The 21,995-nt window shown below is 37.3% G+C and overlaps 2 protein-coding genes across 2 annotated transcripts; one reads left to right on the forward strand and one right to left on the reverse strand.

Moving 5' to 3' along the window:
• Nucleotides 1-4,468: 4,468 nt before the first annotated feature.
• On the reverse strand, nucleotides 4,469-5,576 carry LOC129939115 (uridine diphosphate glucose pyrophosphatase NUDT14-like). The gene is made up of 3 exons (XM_056046991.1): nucleotides 5,257-5,576; nucleotides 4,957-5,167; nucleotides 4,469-4,900 (listed from the first exon to the last, which is right to left on the reverse strand). The coding sequence occupies exons 1-3, from the start codon at nucleotides 5,447-5,449 to the stop codon at nucleotides 4,672-4,674; spliced, it is 633 nt and encodes a 210-aa protein (XP_055902966.1). The 5' UTR covers nucleotides 5,450-5,576; the 3' UTR covers nucleotides 4,469-4,671.
• Nucleotides 5,577-11,593: 6,017 nt separating this feature from the next.
• Nucleotides 11,594-21,464, forward strand: LOC129941199 (pyruvate dehydrogenase E1 component subunit beta, mitochondrial). Its single transcript, XM_056049772.1, has 5 exons — nucleotides 11,594-12,004; nucleotides 20,191-20,352; nucleotides 20,424-20,835; nucleotides 20,908-21,108; nucleotides 21,213-21,464. The coding sequence occupies exons 1-5, from the start codon at nucleotides 11,822-11,824 to the stop codon at nucleotides 21,317-21,319; spliced, it is 1,065 nt and encodes a 354-aa protein (XP_055905747.1). The 5' UTR covers nucleotides 11,594-11,821; the 3' UTR covers nucleotides 21,320-21,464.
• Nucleotides 21,465-21,995: the final 531 nt, after the last annotated feature.

Consider the following 21,995-nt stretch of genomic DNA (forward strand, 5'->3'; position numbering starts at 1 on the left):
TAGCAATAAAGTTCAGCTTTCTAAATGAAAAATTATGATTAGCTGTCATTTTGACATATGTAAGTGGAATTGACTTGAAAGTTAGAGAAATTTAGGTTGACTAACTTTCCAGTCAACTTTCCAATAAAGTTGCCTTAGTTTGAAAGCAATTTTTTTTGCAGCTGGCCAATCAGATACTAAGAACTTACTTACTTAAGGTGGCGCTATAGTTAAAAGCCGACCTGGGCCTCAACCAACATGCGACTCCAGCCAGCCCGGTCCCTAACTAGCTGTGTCCAGTTTCGCACGCCAAGTAGGTTGAGGTCCTTACCCACCTTCGTGCGACACCTGAGTCACGGTCTTCCTCTACTGCGCTGTCCCTCGGGATTAGATTCGAAGACATTCCGGGCTGGAGCGTTGATGTCCATTCGCTCTTCATGAACAAGCCATCTAAGCCGTTGGACTTTAATTCTACTAACTATGTCAGTTTCACTGTACAACCCGTACAGTTCGTCGTTATATCTTCCCCTTCATTCTCCATCTAAGCTAGCGAAGCATCCTAAGACGCTCTCATCTTTCTTTGACAGGGTCCAGGCCTCTGCGCCATAAATGAGAACCAGGATAATGAGTGTCTTTTAGACGGTGATTTAAGATGCTCGAGAGAGGACTTTACTTCTCAATTGTATTCTAAGTTATTCTTTGTTTGATTTCAGCGCTGGTGTCGTTGTCTGCATTAATAGCGTCGCCTAGGTTGACAAAGTCCTTAACTACCTCAAAGTTATAGCTGTCCATGGTGACGTTTTGTCCAAGACGTCGTCGTTCAGTGTCCTTTTTTGATGACAGCATATACTTGGTCTTGCCCTCATTCACCACTAAACCCATCTTCTTCGCTTCCGTTGCAATGCTCAAAAACGCTCCACTGACATCACGCTTTGATCTTCCAATTATGTCAATATCATCTGCGTATCCGAGTAATTGGATAGACCTTTGGAAGATTGCGCCTCTAGTGTTGACGGTTGAGTTTTGCACAATTCTTTTCAGAACAATGTTGAAGAAGTCGCATGACAGTGCATCGCCTGGTCTAAAACCTTTTTTGACATCAAATGCATCGGTGAGATCTTTTCCGACCTTGATAGAGCAGCGTGCATACCATTCTCCATCGTCATACTGCACAAACGGATAAGTTTGACAGGCATGCCAAAACTAGACATTACTCGGTAAAGCTCTTTCCTATAGATGCTGTCATACGCGGCTTTAAAATCGATAAAGAGATGATGGGTATCGATTTGAAGCCCCTGGGTTTTTTCCAAGATCTGCCGTAGTGTAAATATTTGGTGGATAGTGGACTTTCCTGGTCTAAGGCCACACTGATAAGGACCAATCAGGTTGTTGACGAATGGCTTCAGACGTTCACATAATACGGCAGAGAGGATCTTATATGCAATGTTAAGGAGACTGATACCCCTGTAGTTGGCGCAATTTAGAGGGTCTCCTTTCTTATGTATCGAGCATACTATGCTGAGATTCCACTCATCTGGCATGCTTTCTTCCGACCATATTTTGCAGATGAGTTGGTGCATGCTCCCTACCAAGTCATCGCCTGCTGCTTTGAATAGTTTGGCAGCGATGCCGTCATCTCCAGCAGCTTTGTTTGACTTAAGTTTAGATATAGCTATCTTCACTTCGTCAAGATCGGGTAGGTGGAATTGTTGATCTGCGTCGCCTATTTTGAGTCTTTCTATCTACCTTACAGCGGAATTCGGTTCGTCATCGCCGTTATATAATTAAGAGAAGTGATCTTCCATATTTTCAGCATCGACTGCGGTTCTACTACGATGTTCCCCTGATCCTAATTTCAGGCTTCAGTTCGTGGCTGGTACCCTTGGCAGGTTTTTTTACCTTTTGGTAAAATTTACGAACCCCATTCCTGTTGTGACATCCCTCTATCTCCTCGATCGCGCGTTTCTCATGCTCTCTTTTTTCCATCTAAGAAGCCGGTGTTCCTCTCTCCTCTTCTGCTCGTAGAGCTCGCGAGCAGCTCTAGTCCTTTGTGCAGCGCCGTTTTGTATGCCTGTTGTTTCGTTGCGTGCGCTTGCTGGCATTCGTTGTCAAACCAGGGGTTTCGCTGTGGTGGCCATGTGAAACCTAGCACTTCAGAGGCGGCATCTCTGATGGCTGCAAGGCAATGTTGTCACTGGTTTTCAATGCTTAATGCAGGCAGCATAGGACTCCTTAAGAGGTTACTAGAGACTCGATCGGAAAAGAACATGGCAGTCTCTTGCGATTGTAGCCGTCTAACGTCGAATCTTCTCACAGTACTTCCTTGTTTTGGCTTGGATCGGGATATCCGTAGCCGTACCTTGGCTACAACGAGGTAGTGGTCCGAGTCAATGTTGGCCTCTCGGAATGTTCGGATATCCTGGATACTGGAGAAGTGTCGTGCGTCGATCGCAATGTGGTCAATCTGGTTGACAGTTGTTTGATCAGGAGATTTCCATGTCCCCTTGTGGATATTAAGATGCGTGAACTGCGTACTAGCTACCAGAACGTCTCGCCCCACAGCGAAATCGCAGCATGAATCCGTTGTCGGAGGTAGTGTGCTGTATCTCCCGATTATGCCACCAAAGATGTCTTCTCTTCCTAGCTTGGCATTAAAATCTCCTAAGACAGTTTTAATATCATAGCCAGGGCACTGCTCATATGTCTTGTCCAAGAGCTCGAAGAATATGAATATATATATGAATTTAGCCTTAATGCAGATTGTCGTGATGCGCTCGCGCTCGCTCACAATTGTGAAACTCAAGACTTTTTGCCTGATTCTAGTTCCAACAACAAATCCACACCCAAATAGACGCTGTCTTTGTTCTCGGTCTCGGCAGTCGCCGTAGTATACATCGCAGTCTTTTAGTTTGCGTTTGCCCGGCCATCCCATCGCACTTCTTGGATGGCGGTAGTATCTGCCTTCCAGCAGTTTAGGGCTCCCGCTAATTGTTCGGCTGCACGTAGCCTGTTAAGGGACCTAACATTCCACGTATTGATCCGAAGTTTGTTGTCCTTATTTCGTTATCGTGGGTTGTCAACAGTGAATCCGTCCGTATCCGAGGCTTGTTGGTGCTTCGCAACTAAATGTATTTATTACGTGACCAGGAAGTCACCCCGACGCACAACCCCCAACTTAAAGGGGCCGGATACTAAGTATAACTCCAAGGACGGGGAGCTCTTTACAGGCCTGGGCTCCGAATATGTCGAAGAAGCTCTATAAGATGTTCACTAAGTAGTTCAACCTTACTGGAACTGTAGACGCCACCGTTGATTTCATCTCGAGAATTCGTCCGCTGCCGTCTGGATAAGGATAGGTGCCTTAGAGGAAACACCGTTTACTGCCCCCAAAAACTTTCCACTTGGGTTAGAAGCCAATCTCCAGTCGGGGCACCCGATGTTCACCAACGGGGAGGTGAGTGTAGGAGTTTTGGGAAAAACCTGTGGTGGCTTGTGTCCTCTTGAAAGCACATGTCTACGATTTGAACATCAAATGGTAGACATGTGAAACATCATTTCTTTAATTTTAGGGAACAGTGGAGAGACCATCAAAGGTTCACATTTAAATACCAACGTTCCCTTTTTCAACTGTCGTTTAAAAAAACTACAACAACTATAATAATCGTGATAAGAATAGTAATTATAGTTTTTCTAATTATTATTAAGATCACGAATAAAATCATATTCATAAAGCATTTCTTTTGTATTATAACATTTACTGATAACGATTTTTATAGTTTTGAATCGTTATCAACAGAATTTTCATTAATGCAAAAATAATTTATTTACTTTCAACTTTGAAAGCAATGTAACTTTAAAGATAAATAATATTTTATCATTAGAAAGATAAAGATAGAACAAAATAAGGGAACGATGTAACATTTTTATATTTACATATGTGAACAATACTGAATAATTTCATGCAGAATCATTTTCATTTGTTGTTAAAATGCTTTGTAAATCTCAAGCCATACAAAAATCGATCACTTAAACTCGGTCAATGTATGACATAGCACTGATAAGATTTAATTGACTTAAAATTGTTGAATAGTTTATTTTCCACAGGTCATGCTTCTTAAGCTCTAAACATCTGCACAATATCTAATTCCATGGAATGGGGTTTTTTTATATTTTAAAACCGTTTTCCTCTTATAGACATCAAAACATAAGTATTTTAAGATTTTCCATCTTCGGATCAGTGCGGAAGTCTAAGGGAGTGAGTGTTGATGGAATTCAGTCAAGCACACAATTCCCAATTAATTTTCTACTCATTTCATTATCTAGTTTCCGCCAAAACATTAAAAGGCAGCACGGCCAGACTTAATCAATTGCAATCGTCCTTACCTTGAGAGAAGTCCGATTGTAAGTAGAAGTAATCCAGAGATAGCAAGTTGTTGCTCATAAAGCTTGAAAGAACATAAGAAACATTCGTCAATCAAAACTCTTTAAATCTCTCAACAATGTTTTATTTTGTTTTCGGTTTTTTTTTGCTTTTTAATATAAACTAATAATTTGTTTGTTATTTTTAATCATAAAATACAATCACGTTGTTGTTATCTAACGAATGGATTATCTGGCTGTCTCATTTGGTTTATCAGGAATATTCGGAGATGAGCGCATCCTCCAATACGATTTAAGAATAAAATAGCATCTCTACGCCTTGGGAGCTTTGTTGGTGAGGAACCACAGAACGCCGAAGAGGAAACCCGGTGGGCTGTTGTTAACAGCACCCTGGGTGACAAGCTTGCGAGCGTCCTCCAAGTTGTACTCCACAACTTCGATCAGCTCACCATCCACACCACCACCGCTGGAGACCTTATCCGCGTCGGTTACTTCGCAGTAGTACATTTTTTGCTGAGCCCCAGATGCTCCTACTCCAGATCTAAAACAAACAAATGAATCTTTATCAAAACTTTACGATCATCTCAGATGACTCACCTAAAAGTGAGCACTTCCTCGATTCTCTCCACCGGAACATCATAGCCGCACTCTTCTAGCACCTCTTCGCGGGCAATTTCGATCCAACTCTTGTCCTTATCCACAATTCCTGCACACAATTCCATAGTGACTCCTAGTTTGGGTGGAAACTTCTTTAAATCGACTTCACCGAACTCCCTGCCATCGGCGGTTACGACACCATGGTAGACCGCTAATTCGGGTTCAAGGAAAAAAGCATAAATTAGTTTAAATTAATCAATAATCTGCGTGACTTTTGCGGCCAATTAATGTGGCACAAACCTGGCCGGAATTGTTTAACGAAAACCAAGGCATTTCGTATTGTGTTGAAGATAATTATGGCTACACTATCGTGTACTTTGAGTAGGTCCCAGTTCTTTTCAACGCCGTTTTGGACAAAGTAGAAACGGAATGGCTTGACGTATGGCGAGTCTGGTGGCAAGGGGCCCAACCAAACTTTTTCAATATTCTCCATCACTTGGGTTTGAAGAAAATTGGACAGAAAACAGAATTGCTATGCTAGAGAAACTACAGAATTACAGAATCGAAGGCTACTGCGGCAGTTGATGAAAATTTATGAGAAAAATTTGTTTTCTTCCCTTGGCACAAAGTGCGAAATATGACAGATGTAACGTACGTAATAACGTAAGCAGAAGACCATTTCAACGTTACAGACAAATGCCAGAGTACAGTAAAGTACAAAAATGAGAAAAAACATTCTGCGGCATTAAGGTATAATTACACTAGAGAGTTCTAACAAACAGAACAAAAGTGAGAATTTGATATTTATTTATTGTTTATAAAACAGATGTACATCAAGTTAAACTTATAAATAGTATATGATTTATTACATTCAATTTATGAACTCTGAACAAGAACATGAAATTTATATAAATAACTTAAATAAAAAAGAAAAATAAAACAAATAAATTAAAATTGTTGCAAAAAGAAATAAAAATGTATATATAGGGTGATTTTTTAAAGCTTTAAAAAGGTTTCTCAAAAAAACATAACATTCAGAAAAATGCATGAAATCCTTAATTGAATCGATGGAAGGGTGCATATAATTAAATGTTTGAAGATTATTTCATAATGTTGACCTTGACTGCGCCTCAAATGGTCAATCCGCTTAGTCCAATTTTAGCATACTCTTTCCAACATTTCGGCCGGTATCTCACAAATAATTGCTTCAATGTTGTCTTCCAATGCATCAATTGAAGCGGGTTTGTCTGTATAAACATGACCTTTAACATAGCCCTACAAAAAATAGTCCAAAGGCCTTAAATCGCTCGATCTAGGTGGACAATTTATCGGTCCCAAACGTGAAATAAAATGGCCCCCAAACTCACCTCTATCTCACTCCAAAATCGACGATTTTGCTTATTTACGTACTCATTGTGCCAAATATGAGCTTCGTCACTGAGCACGCATTTTGATAATAAAATTCAATAATTTTCTTGACAGTGAAACAAAACATGAAACGTGCGTCACCTGTTTAAACCAGTGTTGCCAAAAAATAAAAGCTAAAAAATCACCCTTTAACAAAAGTGTATTTTAGTTAAAGTCCGAGAAATATTCAAAACAAGTGACGGAGTGACTTGACCAACTTTAATTTAGTATGAGTGGGTAGAATAGGGTTTTTAGAAGTAAAAGAAGTTAAAATAAGTTGTCAGTTTATTACAGAAAAGAAAAGAATTCACGCAATAAAATGTCTCCGAAAAGTCAAGTAAGGTTATCACAGTAGTACATTTTTTGTCTAAGGCCTGTGTTATGTTATTGAATTAGATAAAATAAAAAGCGTATATGTGGGTATGTACTCTTCGTTTTGAGATAGAAATAATTTTATACATCATCCAAGAAATGGAAAATGGAGAGTTCATTATAATTTTGTTGAAGATGTGAATTATGTGAGGAAGAAGAAAAAGGTAGGAGAATTTAAATAAAGTCATGATCAATATTGTCAAGTTGAGTGCATTTCGATTTTACCGAAAATATTTCTTTTTGTAATTAATGTTTATTTGCCATACTTACTTTAATGCTTTTCAGAAGTGTAACTAAATATTGTTTTTACTGGGAACACACAGTGGATATGGGTAAAAATGTCAATGTTGATTAAGGAGAACTACAGGTTATTAATTAACAAGTACTGGGGCCGCAAGATCTGGTCAGTTAATTCCAGTGACCCTAGTATGCTAGTATGTTCCATAAAATCAACAAGATATTGAAGAAAAAGAACGAAAATGACCTTCCGTGTCTGAAACTATATAGAACTGAAGAGAATAGGCACGTACTCAGAACAGCGCAAATAGATCCAGAAGAAGCCATCTTTGACGATGACTTTTATATAATTGAGATCCGAAGGAAAAAGTGGAGGCAGTGGGAGCTGCTTTCCACCAAGTGTACAAGGTAAATGTTAGCATTCGCCCAACCACGACTTGGAAAACAGAGCCCTACTTAATCACTTTTACCTCCGAAATGAAATCACACATTGGCGATCTGAGAACCGCGTTTTATGCGGTTTAATGACGATTCCTTGGGAAATGCCATAATCACCAAGCAAACGGGACCAAGTCCCTTGTTAGTGACGAAGGTTGAGCTTCAGCTCATCTTCAATTCACTAAAAAATAAAAAGTCAGCAGGTGTCGATGGTATATCCAACGTTTTACTAAGACATTTACCGACGGAAGCAATTGACATTTACACCACACTCTTCAACAATGCACTGAATAATGCATATTATCCAGTGCATTGGATGGAAGACCGCTGTGGTTCATCCTCTCCCGAAAAAGGGAAAGGAGAACTCCAACGCGTCAAATCTTCGGTCGATAAGTCTTCTTCCGAGCATCAGCAATGTTTTCGAAAAGATCATAAATAGGGCTCTGACTAAGTGGGCTGCGGACAAAAAAATAATTCCGGATAAACAGTTCGGGTTCAAGGCGGGTCATGACACAATTCATACTACGTCTAAACTCCTTTCTGATATCCAATGGAATAAATCAAAACAACAATGCACAGGTGCTATTCTGGTTTATTTGGCAAAGACCTATCGCACCATATGGTTAGAGGGTCTGTACGTAAGACTTAGCAGGCTTGTCATAAGCAAACCATTTACGATATGCTTAACGGTAGACAGTTTGTTGTCAAAAGTGGCAATGTAACTTCTACCATCTACCACAACATTCACAATTAAAAATGGTCTTCAACAGGGAGCGGTGAATTCGCCAATTCTCTTCAGCATTTACACCAGCGATCTGATAGGTAGTCTTACAAAGGCAATTGCGTACGCCGACGATCTAATTGCGTACAGAACGGCCCGAAAGGTTGAGGTTATTATCAGCGATATTGTGACGACTGGAAACTGAAAATAAATGTCCAGAAGTCGGAGACAATTCTGTTCCGGACTCCGTTGGCTAGGGCCAGGAGGGATACGTGCAAGAATTGGCCCAAGATGGTCATCGTTGATCTTCACGGGCTGCCATTAGCGATCAAAAGTGTAGTGAAGTACTTCGATGTCTGGTTAGATCAGTATTTATATTTGGGCTTGACCCAGAGTGAAGGTAATTTGCTACATGGCAATCATACGGCCGAAGATCGTGTATGGTTATGCTGTGTTGTTCAACGTTGCCCCTTCCCAGATGGAGAAGTTTCGGGTGTTCGAGCGGCAGTGTTTACGAAGCTGTACCGGCTTATATTGAACAGCCGAATTTTCTTATGTGCATTACTATTCCAAAGAGGTCTTATACAACGGGGCTCGAATCAACAGAATTGACAATTTAGTGATAAAACTCGTTCGAGGTCACATTGCTAGAGCTATGTCTTCGACCAACAATTTAATTTTCGGGGCGTTCTATCCGAACGACGAGTATTTTGAAAGTGCACGCTTGAGCGGCTTCATTCCACCAGAGGCATTCCTCTTTTTAGACAAATGCGGTCTGATACAGGATAGATTGGCAGTTCCGTTAATCTACCACGTCAGACGAAGAACCGTGGATAGGCGACTCCCGTACAATCGGGACGTCATGGCACAAGGCGGAGCGGAGCTTCTTCGGTTCAGTAGGGCTGTGTACGAACGGGACCAAACTGATAGGGTGAAGCAGGAGAACCAGTTTTGGTGGCTTCAATTGGCACTTGATATTGGGTAGTCGGGATGGGGTTTTAAGCCTTGGCCGGCTTACATACTTGTTTTATAGTTTTAGGGTTTAGTTTTGAGTAGAATAGGCATGGTGGGTTTAGTTTTGAGTAGAATAGGCATGATGGCACGAAAAAAAATAAACAAAATAAAAAACATTAACAAAAAGCATTAATAAAAAAAAAATTAAGAAAAAATAAAAAAAAGACAACAAAATATGAAAAACAAAAATGTAAGATAGTTAGATTTGCTGCTGTGGTTGTTCTAATTTTAAGTAGTTTATAGGTAGAATAGGTAGTTTAAGTTAGCTTTAAGTTTTATTTAAGGACCTAATTTTAAGTAGTTTGTAAGTAAAAATAAAAAAGGATATTGATATTAGTTTTTTTTTCAAATTTTCTAATAAATACAAAAATAAATACAATTTAAATGAAGTAAAATAAATCTTAGGGCCGAAAGTCATTAGTTTTAATTGTTATAGTTTAACTTAGAGTGTCCATATGGGACCATTAAGTTAGTTGTAAGTTATGGATAATTAGGTTAGTTTTATGAATTTTTGTCTAGCTTTAAGATAGGTTTAAGAATGAATTAATAAAAATGAATTATAAAAAAAAGTCACTAATCCTAGTTCTGAACGCCACTCAATTTATTTCTTATTTATTTATAACGAAATTGATTTGCTTACTGACTTAAGGTGGCACTACAGTCCGGTGTGAACTAGGGCCTCAACCAACAAACTTCTCCATCTCTAGCTCGGTTGAGATCACTTTCCACTTGAGCGTGCCACCCGATCCGTGATCTTCATTTACTGCGTTGTCCTGTGGCTGTAGATTTGAAAACTTTCCGGGTCAGATAATTGGTTTCCATACGTTGTACATGACCCAGCCTTCTCAGTAGCTGGACTTTTATCCTTTTGGCTAATTCAACGTCACTGTACCGCCAATACAACTCTTCGTTCCATCTTCTCCCCCACTCAGCTTTTATGCATACGGGACCGTTAATTACGGGACTAACTTTTGTCTCTTAATGACCAAGGTTATTTCATCCGATTTGTGATGATCCATGCTTTTGCATCGTATTGCCGGACGGGAATGATGAGGGTCTTATATAGTTACACTTTAGTTTCTTAACAGAGGACTTCACTACTCAATTGCTTTATTATCCCAAAGAAACAGCCTTTATCAAGAGTAATTTTATCGGTGTTGTAGGTCCTTTCTTGATGACAGCATGTACTTTCTTTTGCCCCCATCAAACGTTAAACCCATTTTTGGCGCTTCCGCCTCAATTCTAGAAAAAGCCTCATTGAAATCACGCTGAGTTCTTCCGATTATGCCAATGCCATCAGCATATGCTAGTAATTGGACATAATTTTGAAAGATAGTGCCTCTAGTGTTGACGTTTAGTTCTGCTCTATTTTTTATGTACGATCGATGTTAAAAAACCGCATAACAGCGCATCACCTTATCCAAAACCTCTTTTGACATCGAAAGGTTATGTTAAGCTGTTTCCAACCTTTATGGAGCAACGCGAATTCTCAATGATCATCCTGCACAAACGGACGAGTTTGGCAGGGATGTAAAAACTAGACATGTCTCTATACGGCTTGTCCCTGTAGATGCTGTCATATGCGGCCTTACAATCGATGAAAAGATGGTTGGTGTCAATTTTTATGTTCTTGGGTTTTTTTTCCAGGATCTGCTGTTATGTAAATATTTGATCGACTGTGGACTTTCCTAGTCTTAAACCATACGGACCAAGACTGATCAGGTTATTGACGATGGGCTTAAAACGATCACAAACTACGGTAAAGAAGATTTTGTAAACGATGTTAATAAGACTGATTCTTTTATAGTTGGTGCAGTTTAGAGTGTCCTTTTTCAGAATGCATTCATGGGGCATAATTTCTTCCGACCATATCTTGCAGATAAGTTTCTGCATACTCCTTACAAAATTACCATTATTCTAAGCAGCTAGAAGGCCTCTGCAAGCTTCAAGCTTCAGCTCTGGTGATCTTTACTTTATCTTCCAAATTAATTGAATTAAATCAAATTTAGTTAATTGACAACCCAAATATTTAAATTAAATTAAATTAAATTTTTGATTGATATATTGCAAAATAAGCGGAATGTCAGTTTTGTCAGGGCGGCATCTAGTGGCTACGACGTCATTAGCTGTTGCAGTTTTCTTACTTGACTTTATATATACAACTCCCAACGCCATCTAGAGGCCCCAGCAAACGTTTCAAAAACAGCTCTACGATAATAATAAAGATTTTATATACAACGATGTCAGTCTAGTAACGCAATGAATATTTTTGCTGAAAAGATTCAAATATGAACACCGCCTTAGAATTTGCGTGTGAACCATCGAAACATTTTTGGCTGCGCCTAAACTATCCACATTTTATTCGTATTTTATACCATTCACAACTGTCAGTGGCACATTCAAAAATAAAATTTATTTGACATTTAAATTCTCATACAAAAAAAAGTTCTTTTCACAAAACTTTAGTGTGGAATAATTCGTCGTGAATAAATTATTTATCGACCTCCATTCACCCTTAGTGCTGTGAAAAGAGTTTAAAAAATATAACTTTTTAAAAAAATCGACTTTGAACAAAAATTGGAGCTCGCTTTCAATTTTGCCGAATTTTCGATTAAAATAAAAGCGCAAGGATTTATCCTCTGAATATTTCGAATTAATTTTAATCGTCTCTTCATCATGATGCTCCCAATCGTTGCCTCCACAGCCCGTCGTGCATTCTCCACAACTGCCCGAGCCCTAGCTGCCAAACAATTGACCGTTCGTGATGCTCTCAACAGTGCTTTGGATGAAGAATTGGAACGCGATGAAAAGGTCTTCATCCTTGGCGAAGAGGTTGCCCAATACGACGGAGCCTACAAGGTAAGAATACCACCTAAAGATATGAGAAAAAAAAGTTGCTGAAAATTCTTGTGGTTACGTAAACACTTTCGACTACGACGACGATGACGGTCGAAGTGATGGTGAACTGCAACAAAGTGTAAGGTTATCTAATGTGATTTTCGCCATAGCTAAGCGGCGCGCGAGTATTCTGTGGCGGCCTCGGCTGCAGCCGGTTGCTCGACATAATCATTCACAATTTGGCCATGAAAATGAAATAAATTTATTTTGGCCATAGTAAAAATCGGAGGCAATTCTGGATAACTTTGTTTACTTCCTGGGTTTGAGGTTTGAATCGAATGATCATAGGCATGCGCGATAGTTGTGCTCGTCAGATAGATACGAGTATAGCTTAGGTTAGCTAATTTGGTGGAATGTATGATTTTGATGTTTGGCACAATGTCCTCTCAAGGAGTTTGGAATTCCTATAATTTATCAGTGTAGTGTAGGATTGCTTCTTTTTGATATTTTGTGAGCAAACTAGCAACGAAATGTAAACAATTAGATACTAATTAGGAGTTGCAAGCATTTCTAATTAGAAAAAAGCTTTTCATTAATTGGCAGGGAGCTTGTTTTGTTCAAAAGCTAAAAATCCAATTTATAATCAAAAACAGCAGCGATTTTGTTATGAAACTGTCATATAACGGTTATTCTTATCACACAAGATAGGGTGACATGATGTACAGACATAGTTAAGTAGGTATATTCTGTTTTTAGTGTGTGCTTAATCATAATCTCTTAATTAGGGGTCTTTTTTATAATTGAAGATAATAATCGTAATGATAAATAATTGAACTATCTGTGATTTTTGATTGATAATGAATTTATTAAAATTTAGTTGATATGAGCGGAGCAGAGTGAAGAGAGTTATTTTCTCTTTTTAAAGAAGACCAGAGCCAGACACGTGGGCAAAACATGACCCAGTTTTTTAAGCTTTAACAGAAATTACTAAGTGGTATAAATTGTGATTTTATTTTGTTCTTCGGTCATCGTTGGTCGAAATGTAAAGAGGATAAACATTGAACAATTTCAAGGTCAATACATCTTGAGTTGAATAAACCCGGGTATACAACACAGTGCACTCGCTACACATTTGAATACTACTTGGGTAAGTTTATCAGTTATTTTGTTAATTCACATTGGTTTTTTGAACATTCGATATCGATTTCTAAATGCATTAGATGTTCGAATTATTTATATAGGATATTTCTAAAGATGTTAGGTTTCAAATACAACACAATAATCACCGGTTAAACGTCCCGCAATGAATAGTAGATTTAATGTTTTGTAAAAACCATTTTTTTAAATTATTTCTTATTGAAAGTGATGTCTAATTACTAAAATTAGAACTAAAAATTTAAACTTTTGCATTTACATACATCTTGAGTTTATAATGAATTTGAAAACAAACCAGGTTATCTAGTTCGTAACGTTGGGTTTAATTCGCTTTGAAATACGTAGAAACATTGAGTTTAATTTTTTTTTTATTATTTTTGTTCCCCCATTTTAGGACTACTAATATGAAAGTAATTAAGGTAACGCTTTAGTCCGGGATAGACCTGAGTCTCAACCAACATGGGTCTCTAGACAATTCGGTCACTAGTTAGTTTTCTCCAGTTTCGCTCGCCAAGTTTGTTGGGATCATCTTCTACCTACGGGAGTTTATCCTAAGACCTTTCCATTCCTTTCTCATGCCCCAGCCCAAGTCGTAGGACTTCAATTCTTTTAACCAGGTCAGTGGTGCTGCTAAAGTTCTTGGTTGTATCTTCTCCTTCGCTCTCCATCTATGCCGATGGAAACAAAAATCACCCGAAGAATTTTTCTATCGAAGCATCTTAAGACGTTATCATCTGTCTTTCAAAAAAGGTCCAAGCTTCAGTGCCATGAATGGGAACTAGGGTGAGGAGTATATTATAGATGGTGACTTTAGATGCTCGAGAGATTATTTTGCTTCTCAATTGTCTTCTAAGTCCAAAATGTATGTCTTTGTCTGAAATTATAAGAGTGCCTAGGTAGAAAAAGTCTTTAACAGTCTCAAAGTTATATCTGTCCAAGGTGAGTTTTTTTCTAAATCGTCGTCGTTCAATGTCGCTTTTTTATGACGGCATTTACTTGGTCTTGCTCTCATTGACGACTAAACCCATATTCTCTGCTTCTGTTGCAATGCTCATATAGCGCCACTGGCATCACTTTTTGATCTTCCAAATATGTAAATATCATCAGCGTATCCCATGTAATTGACCATTAAATAATTTTATCTCTAATGTTGACGATTGAATTTTGCACAATATTTTTCAGAACTCGATAGAGCGGCATGCATTCCTGCAGATGATAATGAGTTGAAATAGGGTAGTTAATAAGGAAGGGCTTTAGGATAGGATATGAACTCGGAAGATTCAATGACCACCCCATAAAGGTAGGCCAGAACTAGGATGGCAAAAGGGGCTATGGTAGCTAGGATAGAATGTCCACTACGAAGGCGATGTGCCTGCTCGCGATGTTTGGCTAAGCTCGCCGGATGAGGGATGATCTTATCTTCGTAGATGGACCTCACCTCTTTCCAAAACTAAAATTTCATGCCATTATACTTAAACGATCCAAAAATATTACAATACCACACAACTCTAAAAGAACCAAAAACTTGTACCGACTTGCACACGACTACCAAAACACGACTTCCAAACTAAGACTACACGTAAAGAATCTCGTCTTTCGAAATCCCCTTACTAGACTGTGAAGCTGAAATTACGTTATATAACCCGGTTCACTGAAGAGCATTATCCAACCTTACCGCACCTCCTCTGAAAAGTTAAATCAGCACCTCCTCATAATAAAGTACTAGACGCCAAAAATGGGACAAAATAAAAAAACAACGATTCATTTAACTCGTAACGTGATTTACATTTTTATTTAACAGACTCATGTATAACAAAAAAAAAACATGGGATATAAAAAAAAATATAATTAATGAAGGTATTGAAATTTGAAATCTAGAACATTAGAAAATAACAAAATTTTAAATAGTATAAATTTAAAAAAAGCAACAAAAAAAACGAAATTTCTCCTTAGGAGTATACGTACCTAGTGCACCTACGAAAAACAACAAAAACAAAAAACAGGGTCTTTCTCCGTTTGGAGGAGACTTAAGTTCCCTTGTTCTTGCCGGAACTCGATTCCGTATTCCTTTTGTGAAACGGCTGTATGTAATCCTGTTTTATGCTACCTACCAAGAGCTCTCTATAGGTAGCTAAGGGGACGCCGCCGCGGCCTTGATATCGAGAAAGAGATGGTGGGTATAGATTTGAAATTCCTGTTTTTTTTCCCAAAATCGGATGTAATGTGAATATTTGGTCAATGGTGGACTTTCCTTGGTCTGAAGGCATATTGATATGAACCTTTTAAATAGCCGACGAATGGCTTAATGACGCTTACATAACACGGTAGAAAGGATCTTATACGCGATGGTCAGTAGACTAGACCCTTAGTCTTAGTCTTTTTAAAATAATAATGCCTGGTAAAAAAGTAGAAAAGATAGTACCCGTGGCTTGATGGTTAGTGCGTTGGACTGTCATACGAGAGGTCTTGGGTTCGATCCCTGCCTATGCTACCTAAAGTGTTTTTCACGGGTACTGCCTCTTGCGAAGAATTGACAAATTCTCCAAGAGTAATTCTTGCCATGAAAATTGCTTTCTCAAATTTGCCGTTCGGATTCGGCTTAAAATTGTAGGTTCCTTCCATCCCTGACAACAGTACTCGCACACAGGAATGGTTTAGAGTTGTCAGACGGACTGTTGCGCCGCCCAAAAAAAACATTAAGTTCCCGCTAAGATTTCCCATTAAAAAAAAAAAAACAATTTTCAACACTATTGGTTCCAAAACATAATCAGTACAAACATTTCATGAGGAAATTGGACCACCATAAATTAAACAATTAAATTATAACAGAGGGAGAAAGAATTCTATGAAGTTATGGATTTAAGCTAAAACAAATGAATATAACTTTATCCTCATATTGCAAGATAAGATAGATCATAGTACCTTTTCAAAATAAATTAGTGTTCTGGGATTCGGAATGCCTTCAAATTCCCAAAAGAAGGACTGCGCCAATCATTTTGGTTTCAAAACTATGTAAACCTTTGTACAACAATTCAATAAAATCCCTAGAGCATCTACGGAGGGTCATCTTAGAAATTAACGGTCTAAATTTATGAGCAGCATCAAGATTACCGTTTGGTAGGACGTAAACCTAACAAAGCAAATTCATTTTGAATAAAAGAAATTTTTTAATCTCAGCGATTAATAATCAAATATTGCAAATAGTTGCTGTAAATAACTAACATTTCTTTAAAGATTTTGAAAGAGAAGCTTTGTCTGTTTGGTCGAAAAAGACTTTTATACATATGTATGTATGTACATGGAAAAACTGAGTTCAATGTCAACAGAAGTGATCGAAGCGTATTTGAATCAAAAATACTCCATTTTCCAATGGTAATGGAGTATTTTTGATTTACCAATGGTAATAGAGTATTTTTGATTTGAATGCTTAAGCAATTGTATAGTCTTCAACTGCTATGAATTTCTCTCTTCACAAAAAGCCATTGCAATTATTTTTAGTTTTTCAAAGCCAGCTTCTTTTTCCATTACATTTTTTTTTACTGATCTCGCAGCCTTGCTGTTAACGCTGTAGATTATCGTCACCGCATCACTTATAACTTGTGTGCTGGTTAAGTTTTAAAATTGATGTTATTAGGAACCCATAGCTTGATGCTAAAAAAATAAATCGGCTTTCAATTTAAGAATATCTTCCTCGTTGTCAAAAGCATAAAAAATCTAAACAATCTTTTCAAAATGCTTGGCGTAGTAGTTCACCGCTTCAATTCAAATCTTCAGGGCTAATAGACGAACGTTGAACTTCACCTTACTAAATATTATCTTATTCGTTTTGTTACTAGCTGTTTTCGGTGTTTTTTTTTCAATCATTCTGCTTCAGACAACTACACACACCAGAATTCAAATTTGATTTCGGACTAGACCTACAAATCTGAACCGGAAAGCGTCAATTTTAAGTGAATAAAAACAAAATCACAATTTAAAATGTTGAACTTTGCATGAAAAAAATTGGATCTCACCTTAGAAGCTCAGCTACAATAATCAGTTGACCTAGCAGAGGTCATGAGTTCAATCTCCACCTGTGACACCTAAAGTTTTCTTTTCACGGGTACTCCCTTTTGCGAGGGATTGACAATCCTCCAAAAGTAGTTGTTGTAATGAAAAGTGGTTTCTCAAATTAGCCGTTCGTAACGCATATAAATTGTAGGTCCCCTTTATCCCTGACATTACTTGCATACAGGGATGATAAAAAGTTGTAAGTCACTAGACTGGTAGTTATTAGGCCAATTATTTTATTATGACCTAGAAGGATTGTTTTCAACAATTGCTTCCTTCCCATTTTGTTAACTTGGTTCATCGATAAGTTTTTCAATTAAATAAGTTCTTGTAGCAACGATATTTTATCTCCTGACCATGTATGGTTAATCTTAGAAATCCTAGATATAACGGTAGGAAGTAATATATTTCTATCTGTGATCCAATTATTGCTGGAGTGTTTTGCTTTGATACCTTAACGTGTTTGACTTATAAACAAATAGAAATGTGAGATAATTAATTCAGACAAATACAAAATTGTAACAGCGGAATATTGCTAGTTTCGTTTTGTAGCGTTGATAAACGCAACGAATTTTTTTAACTTTTTTTCGAGAAGTTAATTAAGATTTTTAAGGAATGCCTTTTTCCAATCGATTCTAATTTTTTTTTTCTGTTCTTTACTCCTAGTTCTAATATCCAAAATCCACGGAAGTCGATTATGTATCTTCTATTGACCAGGCTGCATTTATAATACACGTTAATTGAATGATTCTTACTTGACATATTAGGGACTGTAAATTTCAATGAGATGGTTAAACTGCTTCACTTCAGATTTGATTTTGGGAAGAAACTTGAATACATTTTGCCAAAAAATAATGTTAGCTTGGTAATAGTTATACATTCTGACGAAACTATAAAAAACATTTATTGATGAGTGCATATTTTAGTTTGATTGTTGAAACACATTTACTCTTTCAATGAATAAGGTTATTGATTGATATTGCAGAAAAAGAATATAATTAAATACTTTAAAAAAATTAAGCCTTTCAAAATCTCACCATGAATGGATTAATGAAATTAATGGATTAATAATGTTCTGCCACCTAGACATCTATTAAACCCTCGTAAATTAATTAATCGTAAAGGACTGCAAGAGAAGGCTCAGGCCAAATTACCCCCTCCACTGGCACATGGCATTGCCACCGCCAAAACACTTTTATTATCAAATTATCCCAATCAAATCTAACCGAAACTATTGTATTTAACAATTTTAAATAATAAAAATCTATATATCTATATATCAGTACCCCTTCAAATAAATTCCGACTAAGTTAACTATTTGGGATATTTTGGGGGAGGATAGATCCTTTTCTTGAAATAGAAAATATCCTTAAAAAAAACTCCCCGAACTTATTACAAAAACTCCAGATATAAGGGATTAAAAAACCGCGTGGAATTTAATGCTTCGGTAATCCAATGCTGTTTTGTATCGTTAAGGCGAGATATACCCCCATTGCCATTATCCATGGATGGCACTTGCATCGAGGAGACTGAACTTCTCGATATTCTCGGCATGAGTATCGCAAACCCCCTTTTGTGGAACGATCACATACGCGATGTCGCCAAAAATTCCGCAAGATGTTTGGGTTTTCTAAGGCGATGCAAGGAGTTTTTTTTCCCCCTCTGATTTGGCTGTTATCTACAATATACTATATCTATATAAATACGTCCAAAGCTTGAGTATAACTCCCGTATCTGGGGTGGTGCTCCTGCAACTTACTTCTCTTGGACAGTATTGAACGTATAGCATTTAGATTGATTGGTGATAATACCATCATAAGTCATTAACGTCGCTTGAACATCGTCGAAATGTTTCTTATCTCATCCTCTTTTACCGTTATTTTACAGCTTTATGCTCTAGAGAAATAGTCAGCTGCTTTTCTCCCCTTAAACAGTTCAACCGCAATACTCGCTTCTAGGAATGCTCATCAATATACCCTCGAGTCCAACTTCGGTCGTACTGTCAATTACAGAAATTCGTTCTTTAGCCGTACTACGCGAATGTGTAATGCCTTGCCACACTCTGTCTTTCCTAGTGCTTACGCTGTATCTACACAACAAGGGTAATATTATCCCTTTGAGTGTGCGCTTATTATTAAAAAAAGTTTGTCCACTGTCGTCGCCTTCTTTCTGTTAAATTGGCTTCGTCATTTACCTGACTTTCAAGATATCCTTTTCACTTTCATATCTTATCCAGTCTACCCAAGTATTCCCATTGCAATTGTGAGCTGAGATTGAATTGGAGGTTGAAAAATTATCTTAGTTTCTGTAATATCTTTCGAGATAACACTCTACGAATATTCCTAGATGTTGTGGACTGAGAGCTTGATTACAGGTCTAAAAATGAATACAAATTTTCTCGACCAAAGAGTGTACCATTTAATGGAATTTGATTTGCGAGCTCGGTTTAGATTTTCCCTTCCACTCTTTATTTTGATCTTAAATCCGTTTTAAATTTCTTCTCGAAGTTATATTTTTTGATCATGCAATGGCCTAGTCACTGCTAAAACAGAAGTTCCCAACGATAAAAGACTAATCAAGCATTAGTTTTTATATTCTTATTCGCTCAAGGTATTGTGTCTCTATTATGTACATTTATGTGCTAAGTTTTATGTTATGACCGTGCAATCTCTTTAAACTTCCATAATCTTTCATTCTATTGACTTGCGAATCGAGGTTCTTTCTCATAGAAATAGTGTTTCTAAAGGAATCTTTTACTCTCCAAAAGTGAATTTTACTCTGAAGTTTCTTCTTAAGTTAGCAGGTGTTTCATTGGTTTGATATATTTTAAGTTGCTTCAAGTCGAGAAAGTTCTAAATATAAGTATATAAGTGAAAAATAACTATTAATTTTGTGGCCATGATCTTTTTTTTGAAATCCATTTATGTCCACTCGGGATACCATTTTCCAACAACATATCGTTCTTAAGTTTCAGTTTATTAATGAATTTCTATTATTTTCAGATCACAAGAGGCCTTTGGAAGAAATATGGTGACAAGAGGGTTATCGACACTCCAATCACTGAAATGGGCTTCGCAGGTATCGCTGTTGGTGCTGCCATGGCCAATCTCAGGCCTGTCTGTGAATTTATGACCTTTAACTTTGCCATGCAAGCCATTGATCAAGTAAGACAAACAACTTTCATATCTGTTTTCGTTACAAATCTCGTAACTTTGTTTTATAAATTCGAGCTTAGATTATCAACTCGGCTGCCAAAACATTCTACATGTCTTCAGGTGTTGTAAATGTACCCATTGTGTTCCGTGGACCCAATGGAGCAGCTGCTGGTGTAGCCGCTCAGCATTCACAATGCTATGCAGCATGGTATTCCCACTGCCCTGGACTTAAAGTAATCTCACCCTACGATTCCGAGGATTGTCGTGGTTTGCTTAAGGCCGCTATTCGTGATCCCGATCCAATTGTGTTCCTGGAAAACGAACTCCTTTATGGTGTACCATTCCCCGTGGATGACAAAGTCTTGGATAAAGACTTTGTTTTACCTATTGGCAAGGCGAAAGTCCAAAGGCCCGGAAAGGATGTAACGATTGTTGCACACTCAAAGGGTGTAGAAACAGCTTTACTTGCCGCTGCCGAATTGGCAAAGAAAGGTTAAGCAAGCATAAATTTCAATTCGTCTTTTTAAGACATTAGTTTTATTTTTGTGTGGTTTTTGTTTTTAGGTATCGAAGCTGAAGTTATCAACCTTAGATCAATTCGTCCATTAGACTCAGAGACTATTTTTGCTTCTGTGAGAAAAACCCACTTTTTAGTTACTGTTGAAAACGGATGGCCACAAAGTGGTGTTGGCGCTGAAATCTGTGCACGTATCATGGAAGACGAAACTTTCTTCCACTTAGATGCTCCAGTGTGGCGAGTATGTGGTAAGTATTCAAAAACTACAAAACCCCCCCATTTGCTGCTAAAAACTTTAATTTTAAGAAACTATTTTGCTAATTTATATTTTTCTATTTTTTTAAAACCAAAGGTGTTGATGTGCCGATGCCATATGCAAAAACACTTGAAATTAATGCAATTCCACAAGTTAAAGACGTTATTGCAGCCGTAACCAAAATTCGAGGCGCCAAGAAATAATACAACGAGCTAAAGGAAGTTAAATTAAATATTATTTGTTATTAATGGATATGTGAGAGGATGCAGTTATCCCCTTCGGATTTGTATAAATAAATTATTGTACAATATTTTTTGTTTTCGAATCAAATCGAAAACAATCAAAGAATTTTTTTCTATTTCTATTTTATTTTTGGTAAAGAAGTAACAACAATTTCAAGAAATTATAGTTTTTGATCATGGACATTTTTCTTATTCTTGTCAACCCAGAAAAAGTAGGTTTTGGTTTTAAATCTGATGTAAACATTTTATGTGTTCCATTCGATTCTAAAAGTTAGGATTAAGAGTCTTCCATAAATCGTGAAACGAGAGACTTTTAGGCTAACTGAAAATAAGATCTTTTCAAATCAACATTGGAATTGCTCTCCAATAAATCTAAAGAAAATAAGTTTGACATATTTTGTACAATATTGTCTGATTAAGTTCTTCAGTTAGTTTTGAAAAGAAAATCAAGTTTTAATAGGTAATTGTTTTTAACCGTTTATTTTAAGTTCCTACGTTATGTGGATTGTGTACTTGAAATAAAATGTATTACAATGCGTCACGACACACAATTTATTTCCATTTGTATTCAATTCTCAAGGTAGACACAATACGAAATCTTTAAATAGTTCGTGTGGATAAAAATATCACGCAAATT

The sequence above is a fragment of the Eupeodes corollae genome, chromosome 1 (genome assembly GCF_945859685.1).
Source record: "Eupeodes corollae chromosome 1, idEupCoro1.1, whole genome shotgun sequence".
NCBI classification, from domain to species: Eukaryota; Metazoa; Arthropoda; class Insecta; order Diptera; family Syrphidae; genus Eupeodes; species Eupeodes corollae.

Bases quoted from the DNA above. Each gene is read 5' to 3' on its own strand.
- LOC129939115 (XM_056046991.1), bottom strand. From the start codon at position 5,449: ATGGAGAATATTGAAAAAGTTTGGTTGGGCCCCTTGCCACCAGACTCG. The intron at 5,168-5,256 runs GTTTGTGCCACA...AACCCGAATTAG, and splicing joins CGTTAAACAATTCCGGCCAG to CGGTCTACCATGGTGTCGTA. The intron at 4,901-4,956 runs GTGAGTCATCTG...TGTTTGTTTTAG, and splicing joins GAGGAAGTGCTCACTTTTAG to ATCTGGAGTAGGAGCATCTG.
- LOC129941199 (XM_056049772.1), top strand. From the start codon at position 11,822: ATGATGCTCCCAATCGTTGCCTCCACAGCCCGTCGTGCATTCTCCACA. The intron at 20,836-20,907 runs GTTAAGCAAGCA...TTTTGTTTTTAG, and splicing joins TGCCGAATTGGCAAAGAAAG to GTATCGAAGCTGAAGTTATC. The intron at 21,109-21,212 runs GTAAGTATTCAA...TTAAAACCAAAG, and splicing joins TCCAGTGTGGCGAGTATGTG to GTGTTGATGTGCCGATGCCA.